The 14,816-nt window shown below is 33.3% G+C and overlaps 1 protein-coding gene across 2 annotated transcripts in view; it reads right to left on the reverse strand.

Annotated features, from left to right (window-relative positions):
• Positions 1-302: 302 nt before the first annotated feature.
• KLHL1 (kelch like family member 1) overlaps positions 303-14,816 on the reverse strand; it is a 360,434-nt gene continuing 345,920 nt past the window's right edge. For both annotated transcript variants that reach the window (XM_047864918.1, XM_047864911.1), the window contains 2 exons: positions 6,671-6,842; positions 303-488 (listed from right to left, as the gene is read on the reverse strand). In XM_047864918.1, coding sequence (XP_047720874.1) covers positions 429-488; positions 6,671-6,842 — 232 coding nt within the window. In that variant the 3' untranslated portion in view covers positions 303-428. The remainder of the gene's footprint in view (positions 489-6,670; positions 6,843-14,816) is intronic.

The raw sequence follows: 14,816 nt of genomic DNA on the forward strand, positions 1-14,816 counted from the left end.
CAATCAGGTTCTGTCAGGCGAAATATCATGTCTTTGACCTCTTTGATATTGCCACAAACTAATAAAACAATTGAATGAGTTGTAGTCATGAAATTATCCGTGTCACAAATATTGGTCTCTCCTCTTAATTGCTCAAGAAAAAACAAGCCTTTGGTAACTTTAGTTATTGTATTCTACAATACAAAAACAAATTACCAATAACCATTCCTGAACTAACTAATATACGGCCAGACATTGTTTCACAGCAGTTTGATGTTTTTTTTTTATTCTTATAATTCTTTTTGATAGTCTACCTCTTTTGACATCAGTAGGTAAATCTACAGAAATCCTTGTTCTTGAAGAATTTTCATCTCAGGAAATTCTCATTCTTGCTCTCTGTTATAAAAATAACCACTCCAGCAAATAAAATCTCTCCAAATAAAAATAAGTCAAGGTTGCTTGATGACTACCACACAGGCACCTGCTCTCCCAATATTCAAAGAAGCCATCTGTTGAAAAAGATGAAACACAACTTAAGACAATTTTTACTGTCATAGAATAGTATACAAATTGTAATATATTTAAAACACTCATATGTGTTAAAATCATAAATACATGTGCTTCTATTTTCCCAATTTAGCCACAAGTAGTACAATAAAAATGGAAACAATGAAAATGGCATTTACAAAAGAGCAAAACTTTGCATATTGAAGTTGTTAAAACCTGCAGTCATTTATGGGATTTTTAATACAAGTAATAAGATATTTAATGATTTTTAGTGACATAAAGATACTATAGAAAAGTTTCCAATGAAGATTTATTTCTGGGCTTGCATGGACACATTTCTGACAATACTTCATAGTGGTATCTTGGAATATATTTCAGATCAAATAGCTATTACACTTACTGAAATAATTTTGAAGTTATTTCCCCAGACAGTCTACTGAATTAAATGTGTTATTCATTCATTCTAAACAGAGACATACGATGAAGTAACTTCAATATTTTGTCATAAATAAGCCATAATTACAATTTCTATAGTGCTTATTAAAAAAATTCTACCGTATGATAGTCATCAAAATTAGAATTGAGATGTTTTTAATAATCCTGAATATGAAACTGGCTAGAAATATATTAAAAACAATAATTTTTACACTTTGTAATGAAAATTTATTCCATAGAGGTAAGTCAAGAGTTGAATAATTTGAGCATTTTGATATGAAAGATTTTCATTACAGTTTTCTAAGAATAATTTATGCACATAAAAATATCAGAGTAGGCTAGAAATTACAGGATATTATCCCAAGCTGAGAAGAAAGTGAATAAAATGTAAGAAATAAAACAGCTAAGAGAAAAATAATCTCAGATCACATATATTATCTTATTGATTGAGAAAGGATATGGTTTCATTCTCTAATATGAAAATCACCACCCATATCTACAGTTCTGTTAAATGTACTTACTGTTACCTGCCATCCCTTTGCAGAGTTAACACACATACCCACGTGCGCACGCACACACACACACACACACACACAAGCACACAGAGCAACTTCCTATGTGATAATTTTTTATTCCTTTCATTCGTATTAAGAATAATTTTTATAGATCACCACATCATCTTTATAATCCTATTATGTATTGTTATTTTTGTGATAGGTATGTGAATGGAACGTCAGGGAACAATATATAAAGCAACGTATACAAACTGAAATGTATCTCACTCCAAAATGCACATATCCTTCCATTGTCCCTCTTTTTAAAGTATTGTTTCATATCAAAGTCATCTAACGAACTTTTACAAAGTATATTTGCTCATGCCCTACCACTCAATAGGAATGGGATGAATATTGGGTACTTGTATTTTTGAAAACTTTCCCAAATACCCTCCAATGTTCATTCAATACTGAGAAATGCTGTGCATAGTTTCTAGAAAAAGTATAACATGAAAAGCTTCACTTTATATCTACATCTACATCTCCCTACATGCATGAGTGTGTTTATAAAAATAAATATCTGCACTTCTTTGCAAAAATGTTGTTCCTCCTGTGATTCCTGTGCCAGTTAATGACACCACTCTCAAGTTACTCAAGATAGACACCTAGGGTACATCCATAACCTTTAGTTTTACCCCATCAACCCTACACCTGAATAATCATCAAGTCCTATAAGTATCTCTCCATCCAACCTAATTATACCTATTCTTGTCAGTTCACATTACAATTTTACCTTGAGTGTGAAGCATTGCAGTATGACACCCCAGGATATGCCACTTTGGCATATTGATTATTTTGAATTAAAGGTACTTCAGAGATGATTGGTACAGAAAGGACTTGCTGACCCTCCTTGGTCCCACTGAAAGCGGGAGATAAATCTCCCATGTGAAAGGTAACCTCCTTGTACCAGGACACTAGAAGGCATCCTTATCACCAGAGATAGGGAATTTAGAGCCAAGAATGCTGTATAAGTAAACTTTACTTCTTCACCAATTTACTACCACAAGCTCAAATCCCTTGTCAGTTCATCACAAATTTATCATTTTGTTGAAAAAGAATAAAGCTTCCTGCTTTGGCCACTTCTTTGACTCTCATATTTTTACGGGGTTCCCATACATACAAAATTAATTTTTTATCCCATTCATCCATCTTATATTAATTTAATTATGAGACCAATCAAATAACCTAGGAGTAAAGAAAGGTTCCCACCCCTACAGTGGATTGGTAAAATAACCTCCTAACAGATTTCTCTGACTCTAATCTTGCTTTCTCCTGTTTTTCACATCCTATCAAGTGCAATTATTTTAAAACAGAATTCTGATTATTTACTTCCTTGCTTAAAATTCATTAACTCCCATTCAGCCTTATATTAAAGTCAAGATTCTAAAAACATGGCTTCTGGCCCTGCCTCATATAGACCCTGTTTATGTCTCCAAACTCCTTGCTCACCACTTTATTTTTGGCCAGTACAACATGTTACATGTTCTTCCTGCAGTTCTTTTCAAATTCTGTTTCGCAAACCAAACCATTCCCCATATTTTTATCTGATTAACTGTTAGCCACCTGTCAGGCCTCATTGTACATGCCATTTCCTGAAGGAAGATTTCTCTACCCAATACACTTAAATTCTATCATATAGCTAAGTATTTCCCTTACCACAGAATTTATCATGCTATTTTGAGCATTAATATATTCTCCATAAAAACATTTAAATACTTAAGAGATATTTTGTCCTTTTCCCCCTTGCTCTAACTTTGTATTATATATATATGTATACATATATATACATTATATATATATGTATACATTATATATATAATTAATTAATTTTTATTTATTTTTTAAACCTGCTATGTTCTCCCTCCAGGGTTGCACCTTCAACCCTAGAATGACAACCTAGAAAAGTTGGCCACAGAACCAATTATAAAAAAGAAACTGAGAATGTAGATATTTAACCAGGTTCCCCTGGAACTTATTCTTTACAGTAGTCCCCTCTTGAAGGGGGAATATGTTCCAAGACCTCTAGAGGATGCTTGAAACCATGGATAGTACCAAACACATTCTATACTGTTTTTCTCCTGTACATACAGACCTATGATAATTAACAAATTAAGTACCATAAGAGATGAACAATAATAGCTAATAAAATAGAACAATAATAATAATAATATACTATAATAAAAGTTACGTGAATGTGTTCTCTCCCTCAAAATAACTTGTGCTGTACTCACCCTTCCTCTTGTGATAATGTGAGATGATAAAATGCTTATGTAATGAGATGAAATGAGGTGAATGATGTCGGCATTGTTACATAACATTAGGCTACAACTAACCTTCTGACAATACATCAGGAGGAGGATCACCTGCTCCCAAACTACAGCAGCCCATTGTTAACTGAAGCCAGGAAAAGCAGAAGTGCAGATAAGGGGATACTACCATATATCTATTGTGTGTAAACAAACTAAACTCATACACAACAGAACTGAGTTGCAACAGTAATATTCAACTAATTTATTTAAGAAATACTCACATTGTCTCTTACTCCGTGCCAGAAATTTTGCTAGTCTTCGGGGAGATGATAGTAAATCACACACTATCTTTAGAGTTACGGGTGGATAAAACATAACAGCACTATGACAATGTGCCAAGACAACACACGAAAGGGTGATTTTACCCATACCAGGGGAAATGGAAGAAAGTTCTTTTTTTATGTCTTGAAGCACACATATTGTTTTTTCAAATAAAACAGAAGAAATAAACCCAGTGTTAAATGACAAAGTCAAATTTATTAAAACACACACACACACACACACACACACACGTACACATGTATACAGGTATGCATGTATTCTCGGTAAAACTATCTAAGACATGAATCTGGAAACTGATCCCTAATCTATTAACATTATTTATAATTAGCTAGTTTAGGAAGTGTTCCAAATATACATTCTTCGATATTTTAATATAGTTTGTTTCTTTACTCTAATGCTCAGCCATTTGGGGACACCAATGATAAATAGGATAACATATTGGTTTTTTCCATTTATGGGGTAAATGGAGGGAAAGTAACAGGCATTGTCCAGCACATTTGGGATTTTTTTGCCAGGGACCGAGAATCCTGAAAATTTTCAAAGTGATTTTGTGTGTGTCTGCTATCTTAAAAATATAAATAATGAAAATATATAGACATAAAATCTTAGAGTAATTTAAGTGCTTTACAATTAATGTTTATTGTACTTAAACAAAGTTGTTGTGAAATATTTTTGTAAAGCTGTTATAAACCATTTTAAATACCACCTTCCTGTTTGTAAGTTGTTATATGATCCAAAACACAGCACAGTAAAATATAGATGAGGGAAAATAGTCTTCAGGAGAATTTTACCTATTATTACTACACAGATTATTTTGATTTTAATTTCAGAAGAATGATAAGCAAAATGGCTCATTATTATAAACACGAAATGAAGATTACATTCTATCACTGATATGCCCGTAAACTTCCTTTATTTGATGTTCATTTGTGAAAGTGGCACATTTTAAATATGTATCATTGAACTGGTACATTTCCTTGGCAAATCAACAATCATTAATACATGCAGTGTCTCCTTTGTAAACACTAGGGAATCAGAAGGAGGATAGGTTAAAATATATCCTCTAAAAACTTAGTGCAATAATTACAAACTGCTTTTATATTTGCTGCTCTTTGGATAGGAAATGATTCTTTTCTTAGAATTAAAGTGAAACACAGAAAATCACACGACCCAGTTTTCCAAAAACTTTCCCTTCTTTCCTTCATTCTGCCTTCTTTTTTCCTTCTTAGCCAAATTCATTTATCTCCTGTGAAATCAAAGGATTTTCTCTTAGGGAAGGGTATGATCCATAAGGCAGTCTGGACATTCGGAATTTAGTTTTGTAGTTCAGATTCAGCCTATTTCAATATTGTGATTGAACATATCGAAACTGGCACAATCAAGGAAGTTATATATCTTTAAAAGTAAGTATCTTTAAAAGAAATTTACTTCAATCAGTGTTCAAGTTCTTCAGATAAACTTTGTTCAATTTCTGCAATCCCTCCCCCCTCAAAAAAATGGAACCCTCCATCCACTGAGGAATATTAGCAGATGAGGTTCTTATTCTGCTTCAACTCAATAAGACCTTTGAATTTCATTGCATCCATTGATGGAAATGGTTTGTTTATTGGAATAGTATCTTGCTTCTAAGTTTCTGATAAAGGGGAGGAATAATAGAAACACTGAGAAATTTGGAGTAGAAAGTAATAAAATACAAGGACACAAGTCTTAGAATATATCCATTCCCTCCGTTAAAAGTGAGGTCATAGTAGTTATACTGAATAAGGGGTTTTCCATTATAATTTGGTTGCACTGCCTTTATTTTCCCCCAGCACCCCCACATGCAACACAAATCCTCAGCTATGTGACCAGACAGGGAGCTGCCTTATTCTAGCATTATCCTGAGTCTCTAACTACAGTGTACTGTATATCAAGGGATAGCACCTCACTTAAGATCAGCTAATTATTTCACTGAATCTTCCTGACCAAAGTGATTGTCTGGGAGTGAGCACTTTCTACATGACAGATCATTTAGAGCCCTTTGCTGTTTGTTTCTCTGTTTTGTTGTTGTTTTGTTTTGTTTTTTTAATTAAAAAGCAGGTGTTTTGTTTTTGTTTTTGTTTTCTGTTTTTGGCTGTGAGGATTGCTACTTGGAGTTTCTAGCATCTCCACTCTATGGTAAATGTTCTCTGCAGTCGGTAACAGTGGGCCTAATAAAGGGAGTAAAGCAAAAATGGGAGGCAGGAAGTTGATTTCTGTAGCTTTCCATCTTCTTATTCCAGCTATCTCTAAAACCAAATATGCTAAAGTTAAGATTTTGTGAACCAATATATTCCACTTTGATTTTTTTTTTGTTTCAGCTAATTAAAATTCAGTTACTGTTCCTTGTTATTACTTGTATAAAATGGAAATCCCATTGAAGCATGAATATCACATTTTAATATGAATTTTATTAATTACAAAATACATAAGAGAAAAGTACACAAAAACATGTGATTTAGTGAACTTTTTACAAAATGAACATGAAAATGGGCTAAATCAATCACTTGGGGTTCAAGGAAATTTAGAACGAAGTAAATGAAGTAAATTTTTGTATTTGAAGTATTATGCAGGCAATACTCTTACCTGTGTCCACTCATTTGTTTGTGGATCATAGGATTCCATAGTGTTGAGGTATGTCTGCCCATCATAGCCACCAACGGCATATAATCTGTCACCAAGGAGACAGACTCCAACAGCATCTCTGGGCATACTCAAAGGAGCCACCATGGTCCATGTGTCTGTTTTGGGATCATATCTAAAATGTAAGGAAAATAGGACATAGCATATCCTAACCACATTCAACTTTGAGTATGTGGAAAATACTCTTTCAAAAGCACACCATGAAAATCAAAACTGCGTTTTTTCTAAAAGCTCAATCATTTGAGCAGATGTTCAAGAGTTAATAGCCACAATGTCTGGCTTTCTAAACTTTAAGGTGTTTAAAAAATATACATAGACTCTTAGTTGGATGCACAGTCACTTAGCAGAAAAATTTGCATCATGATTTCTCTCCAAGGGAGTCGGATATGTAAGCCACTATTTTCCACTGTAGAATGAGGTTCTGTCAAACAAACATAAGCAAAATGCTATGGTAATGATACAGAAATAATGGTTAAAAATCTGGGAGAATTATGGAATTCCCCCACAGTTGAAGTCTCCTTTAAATCAGGTCTGAAAGTGTAACCTAACTTTTCTAGAAAGAAAAGGAGAAGTTTATGCAAAAAAAAAAATCTGAAGTGCTAATGAAAATGCATGGCCAGCTTTGAGGAAAGCAGGGTTGAAGAGTGGCTAAGTTCAGGGAGGTAACAAAGAGCAGAGTACCTGAAAGGGTAGTTTTTGATCAGCGTATGCATTGTGTGATGGGTAGGAAAGCATTCTGTGTTCCAGTAACAAAACTTGGGGAAAATAATTACAACATGAACAGAACTGTGCTTTAGTGGCTTTATTTGGGATTCACTGTAAGGGAGAGATTGGTAAATCAAGACAATGAAGCAGGGGGCCCAAGTTATCATTACTGAATTTACACCAAAAATAATTTAATTTCCAGAAATTCTGATTTCCATACATTATATATGAATATTTTGTATTTTGAGTGGCAGAAGCCTGAAGAATACTTTGGTGAATGGACTTTACTTCAGCTAAGAAGGATTAAACCACTTCTTTGCCTTTAACCTGCACCTGCAAGTTCAGATACGGAAATGAAAAAGCTAGTACAAGCCAAGCAGAGTAAATATAAAAGAAGACAGGGTCAAAGTTTTTTGTTTTTTTGTTTTTCTTAACAGGCACAGCAAACATATTTTTAGTTTGTTCTTCTACTCAAATCTTATGTTTCACCAATTGAAACTTTCAACCCACAGACGCCTAAAACAAAGAAACAAACACAATCAAGCAAAAAAAAAAAAAAAAACCAAAAACAAAAACAAAAACCTACTATAGTTTATTGAAAACAAAGAAGGTTGTTACAAAAGAAAAGGCTGAGAATACCCCAAAGATCTGAAATTTATATTTCTCTGTATTCATGTTATCCAAGATGCTACATGCATTTACATGCCATGGTTGGAAAGGTTGTGACAGCCAAGATAATTTACGTGAAATGAGAGACTGGTTGAATGCCTCCAAAACCAGGACCACCATGAACCATATGCTATCTAGCAAATAAAAATGTAATTTTACATGCTGTAGTTAATAAACTCAAAACGTCACAAACACAGGCACCGATAGACACACATAAACACTTAATCTATGCCATCAAAATCTTATCATGAACATTTTGAAATATAAAAGATTTTTTTTAAATAAGGACAAAATTGGAACACCTGGATGGCTCAGTCGGTTAAGCATCTGACTTCCACTCAGGTCATAATCTCATGGTTCATTAGTTCAAGCCCTCCCCTCCCCCCCCCCCCCCAGCCCCATCGGGCTCTGTGCTGACAACTCAGAGTCTGGAGCCTGCTCCAGATTCTGTGTCACCCTCTCTCGCTGCTCCTCCCCCGTTCATGCTCTGTCTCTCTCTCTCTCTCTCTTTCAAAAATAAATAAACATTAAAAAATTAAAAAGAAAATAAAAATAAGGACAAAAAATAAGAAGAGGAGGAGGAGGAAGAAGAGCAGGAGAAGGAAGAGGTAAAGGAAGAGAAGACATCTCAAGGAATGAAAATAGCAGAATCCAGAAAGTGTAACATTTTATAAGTTAGCTGACTGAATTTTCCAAAAACTCAGTAGCAAAACAAACAAAAGCCACAGTTATAATGGATAATTAGGAAGAAGTAGCTATTCTAAATAAATTTGACTTCAACATGAGAAAAAAATGAGTGGACCTTATTTGGATCCCCAGTCAAATAGACCAACTATTAAAAGATGAGGTATGTTGAAATTTTTAATATAGCCTGGGAATTAGATTTTAATAAGGAATCATTTAAGTTTTTATTAGTACTGATAATAGCATTGTTGTTATGTTTAAAAAAAAAAGTCCTGTTCAATTTTGGTTGTTTGTTTCAAGATGAATTTAGAAATGTTTTGAGCTAAAATGATATGTTTGAGAATTTCTTTGAAATACTTAAAAAAGAGTGAAGGGGAAAGGCTGAAACAGGAATGACACATTGGTGATAGTTGTTGAAGCTGGGTAATGAGTATAGGGAAGTTTATTGTATTGTTTAGTTTTTGGTTTGTCAGGAAAGATCTGTAGTAAAAATAACCTTAGAAGTAAGAATGTATAATACACTTTAATTTCAGTGAAAAGTGAACGTTCTTTACACTTTGTTCATTCTTCAGTAAAATCCAGGCTGGCTTCTGTCACAATCACTTCACCTAAATAGCTTTTTCTGAAGTCATATTTTATCCCTCATTTAATTGCTATTCAGCTCTATAGAATTTTTTTCAACTATTGTCTGCAAAGCAGACTTTGTCACTTGGCAAAAAGGCAGAAGAACTGAGAAAATAGCCAACACTAGTGTGTGAAGAAATAAGTTAATTTCTGAAGACTTATGAAATTTTAAGTGAAACTCAAATATTGAACAATTCTCAAATACTCACATTCCAGGGGAAAATAAGAAAATGCCAGTATGCCCTATATTTAGTACACATTTAGAAATACATTCTATATTTAGAAATAGATGTCATATATATATATATATATATATATATATATATACTGGCATATATATACATATATACATATGTGTGTGTGTGTGTGTGTGTGTATAAAATGTGTATGTAATTTTACAAAATTCCTAAAGGGAACTTTACAAATTTAATGCATTCTAGAAATCCAGACCTTTGATTGGATATACCTGTCTTCAGTGCTATGTAATGTATTTTTTTGTAATAACAAACTTTTGATTCATATCTGGCAATGATGAAAATTTAAATTTATATATTGCAATTCAAAAATGAAATCTAACCCAAACAAAAACAATCCAACCCCTTCCTACCCATACACACACTCTCTCCTAGATATTTAGAAAGTAAATACACAAATACAAGGTTACCTACTAGTGGTTATTTTGTTTTTTACATTAAGGACTCTAAATTAATTTTTCTATATTCAGAACTCAATAGATTCACCTTTCAGCCCAGGGATATACAAAATTGTAACCACCTAAAGTGAAATAAACGGACTTTTTTTTACCTTAGGAGAGGATCCACAGATGTATAACCATTTCCCAAACAATTATTAACAGTGAACTCTGTCTTGTTGGGGGTGGGGTTCACTTAGTTTTCACTAAGTTCCCCCAATTTTTTTTTCTGGTTGCCTGTTGATTTTTTTGAAAGAGAAAAAGGTGGAGTGGGAGGGGGTTGATTGTCTTTTTGTATTTAGGCTGTCAGCCTTTCCTACATCTCACCTTGGCCTTTGTTGTCACGGTGTGAGCTCTGTATCAGGGACTCTATTAAACTTTATAGCCCTCAGGAAAGAGAAGTGCCAGCATGTAGGGGCTAAAATTGGCTATAAAATGAAAACTTGCTGAAGGCATATGAGAGTCACAGAACAAAACTTAGTGTCTCATTGAAAATCTCCATTGAAGCTTTTGAGGTACCATTAGTTTTTTAAGCCCCCCCCCTTTTTTACATTATTTAAGGATAAAAATTGATCTTAAAATATTAAAGGGAAACTTTTTAAGTATAAAAACATTACCTCAGTAACCAATACAATTAAAAATACTCATTTTCCTAAACTTGTATGGCAATATTCAGCTACAAAGCAAATTAAATGACATAGAAGAGATCTGTAGCCAGGTTTGTTCGCCTGTAAAACAAAACAAAGCAAATAAGTAAAAAGAGAAATAAGAAAAGATGAGATCCATGCTACAAAAGTAAACTTCTCTGAAAGAGCTTTTAGATTTCCAGGAAATGAATTATACGATCTATAGTTGAATTTTCATAAATTATTTGAATTAGGCAATCAAGCGTGACAATAATGCTGGTCAAAAATAAATAATTTCATTTTTCCTGTAAAGAAAACGAATATCTACCAGGCCTCATGAGATTTTCAAAACAGATGTACCTTGACTTCAGAAATTTTCATGACAGGAATGGAAAATAAATTAATTTTAATAAAATTAATTTTTAAAAACTTCAGAACAACTGTAAAAATGTTCCTATAAACATCCTTGCTCAGATATTTTCATACATATGCATATCTAATGGGTATTTAGGAATAGAATTTGTGGGTCATAGAGGAGGTATATTTTGAAATGTGGTAGATACTGCCAATTGGTATTATAGAGTCTGGGCAATTTACAGTCCCACCATGAGTGTCATGAGACTTTCAGTTGCTCTCCATCTTCTCCAGCATGTGGTAGGTATTAGCTAATTTCACTTTAGCCTGTCTAGTAGGTCCTGGTATGACATTGTGACTTTAATTTGCATTTCCCTGATGACTCCAAGTGTTTTTCCCAATAGTCATTTTTTCAAGAGCTCTCTCCCAATCTTCTGCTGACTTTTTCTAATGTTTTTAAGTTCTTTGAAAAATCATTTCTAGAATTTAATTTTTGGAAACAAAGCCTTTGTTGGTTAAATGCGTTGCAAATATTTTTCCCACTCTCTGGGGTAAATTTTTAGTCTTCATGCTATCTTTTGAGGAAGGACCTTTTTAAATTTTTTTTTTCTTTTTGAGTAATCTCTACATGCAACATGAACCTCAAACTCATGACCTCAAGATCAAGAGTCGCATGTTCTGTTAACTGAGCGCCAGGCGCCCTGATGAAAGGTATTTTAACAGGAATATTTGTCTTTATGGATGACTCTTTCCAGATTCAGTTTAAGTAATCTTTCACTTCCCTAAAACTGTAAAGATTACCCCCTCTGTTATATTATAAAAGCTTTGTTTCTTATTTACATTTAAAATGCATCCTGAATTGATTTTTGGTATGAGATGAGATGGAGCTAAAACTGATTTTTTTTCCACATGAGATGTGCTCTTTTGCCTTTGCCATAAGTCAAGATTCCTCATATGTGTGATTCTATTTCTGAACACAAATCTGTTTCACTTGTCTACTCATTTGTACTAGGCCATTACCACAATATCTTAAAGTAACTTTATTAGTTGTAACATGTAGTACTTCAAAGTTTTCTTGAGATTTGGGGTCCTTTTCATTTTTATTTAAATTATAGGATTAACTTTTCAACATTACATCCACAATCACACTCGACAAACATTTACAATTTTTAAAATTTTTTTTAATGTTTATTTTTGAGAGAGAGAGAGAGAGAGAGAGAGCGTGCGCACGCCCGCACAAGTCGGGGAGGGGCAGTGACAGAGAGGGAGACACAGAATCCAAAACAGGCTCCAGGCTCTGAGCTGTCAGCACAGAGCCCAATGTGGGGCTGGAACTTGGGAACAGTAAGATCATAACCTGAGTCGAAGTAGGATGCTCAACTGACTGAGCCACCCAGTTGCCCCAACAGTTACAATTTAAATAAGGATTGCAATGAATCCATAAAACATTTTAGAGGACAATTCTTCTGTTCCATGAATGTGGCATTTGCCTCCATTTATTTAAGATTTTTTGAAACTTTTCTCAATGTTTTATTTTCCGTTTAGAGGTACTGCATATCTATTGTAAGATTCATTGCTAGGCATTTTTTAAACTTTTTAATGGCAATTATTTATTTATTTATTTATTTAAAGATTTTAGTTTTAAGTAATTTCTACACTCAACATGAAGTTCGAATTTACAACCCTAAGATTAAGAGTCACATGATCTACTGACTGAGCCAGCCAGGTACACCTAATGGCAACTTTTTATACATTAATTTTGTTATTATAGTTTGCAGGTAGAAATGTAATTAATTTCATATATTGACTGAGTATATAGCAAACTTATTAACCCACTTTTTAAATCAAATAGTTTCTAATTAGACTGTGGTTAGATTATCATTAGATATTTATCATGTAACCTTGAATAATGGCAGTTTTATTCATTCCTTTCTAATGATTAATTTTCTTTCCATTATTGCTTTATTACTGGATACTCTAATAAAATGCTGAAAAAAGTGGTATTAACATTCATTTTTTCCCTAATGAAAATCACAAAACAACATATTTCAATATTTGACTACTTTTCTATTAGTTTCTCTTCCAAGTTTGGTGAGAGTTTTTATTATGGTAGGTATTCAATTTTATCATTTTTGCATTTATTCAGATGTTTATTTATGACTTATTGATTTACATTGATTAGTTGTTCAATGCTAAACCAAACTTGTATTTCTGGAATAAATGCAAATTGGTTGAGATATGTTACCATTTTCATTCACATCTAGGTTTGATTTGTTAACATTTCTTTTGGATGTTTGCATCTATGCTCATGAGTTTAACCATCTTTTTTTTATTTGTTTCTCTTGTTTTTTTATTTCCTACATAGTGTATAAAAGATTTTACTTTTCTATAAATTTCATTAATTCATTTAATTCATATAATTTCACTTAATTCATTTAATTCATTTCAACTAAAATTTCAAATAATGGCACAAATATTCAAATAGTCTCTTTTTAGAGTCTCATAATAGTGACTCATTCATTTCTTTTATTTTTAAAATTTACTTATTCATTTTGAGGTGGGGGGAAAGGTACAGAGAGAAAGGGAGAGAGAATCTCAAGGGGGCTCCATGGAGCCCAATACGGGGCTTGATTTCATGAACTTGAGATCATGAGCTGAGCGAAAACCAAGAGCCAAAACCATGACCTAGGGACCCAGAGGTCCCTACTCATTTCTGATATAGGTAATTTTTTTCTCCTTTTCCTTCACAATCTAGCAACTAGCTTTTAAATTTTATTGCAAATATTTTTAGAGAAATAACCTAGGTTTCTTTTTAATCCTCTCAATTTCATGTTTGCTTTATATTTTGTTAATATATTTCAATCACTATTTCACTTCTGTTTTGGTAGTTGTTTTAGTCCAATTTTTATAACTTGAGATTGAAGCTTAATTCTTTGCTTTTCAGCTCTTTTAACTTGCTAAGTACATGCACTTAAGTCAATAAATTTCTTTTCAAGAATTTCTTTGGAAATGCTAGAACTTAGTACCCCATGTTACATGTCACAGTAGATTCGTCTCTTGGCAATTTATGATACATGTGGTATTCTCTTTATGTGAACTTTTTCAGTAATTCAAACAGTCCTGCCTAAATTGCATGGTACCTTAAATGATTTTATTGTGTGGTATAAACAGAGTTTCATGATGTACATTTCTAATAAGATCTTGAGGAGAGCTTGGGAATATTGGGAGGCCCCTCTTTTTTTTTTTTTAAGTTTATTTAGTTTTGAGAGAGACAGAGAGAATGTGAGCAAGGGTGGGGCAGAGAGAGGGAGAATGTTAAGCAGGCCCTGCACTGTCAGCCCAGAGCTGGGCATGGGTTTTGAACTCACGAATCATGAAATCATGACCTGAGTCGAAATCAAGAGTCGGATCCTCAACTGACTAAGCTACCCAGGTGCCCCAAGACCTCTTTTAATGATAGTGTGAATTTGTATTTTTTATAGAAATACCAAGTCTAGCATGAAGCATTTGGAAAAATCTGTAGTGAAAGGAATATAATTTTTAAAAAGGAATTTCTTTAGCTACATCCCACAACATTTGATATATATTTTAATTATCATTAAGTTCAAATTATTTTCCAGTTTGAGTCACATATCATTTCAAAGTATCTCCTAACTTCAAACAGTTGAATGTGGGGCACCTGGCTGGCTTGGTCTATAGAGTATGCAACTCTTGATCTTGGGCTGGTGGGTTCAAG

The sequence above is a fragment of the Prionailurus viverrinus genome, chromosome A1, assembly GCF_022837055.1.
Source record: "Prionailurus viverrinus isolate Anna chromosome A1, UM_Priviv_1.0, whole genome shotgun sequence".
Lineage (NCBI taxonomy): Eukaryota > Metazoa > Chordata > Mammalia > Carnivora > Felidae > Prionailurus > Prionailurus viverrinus.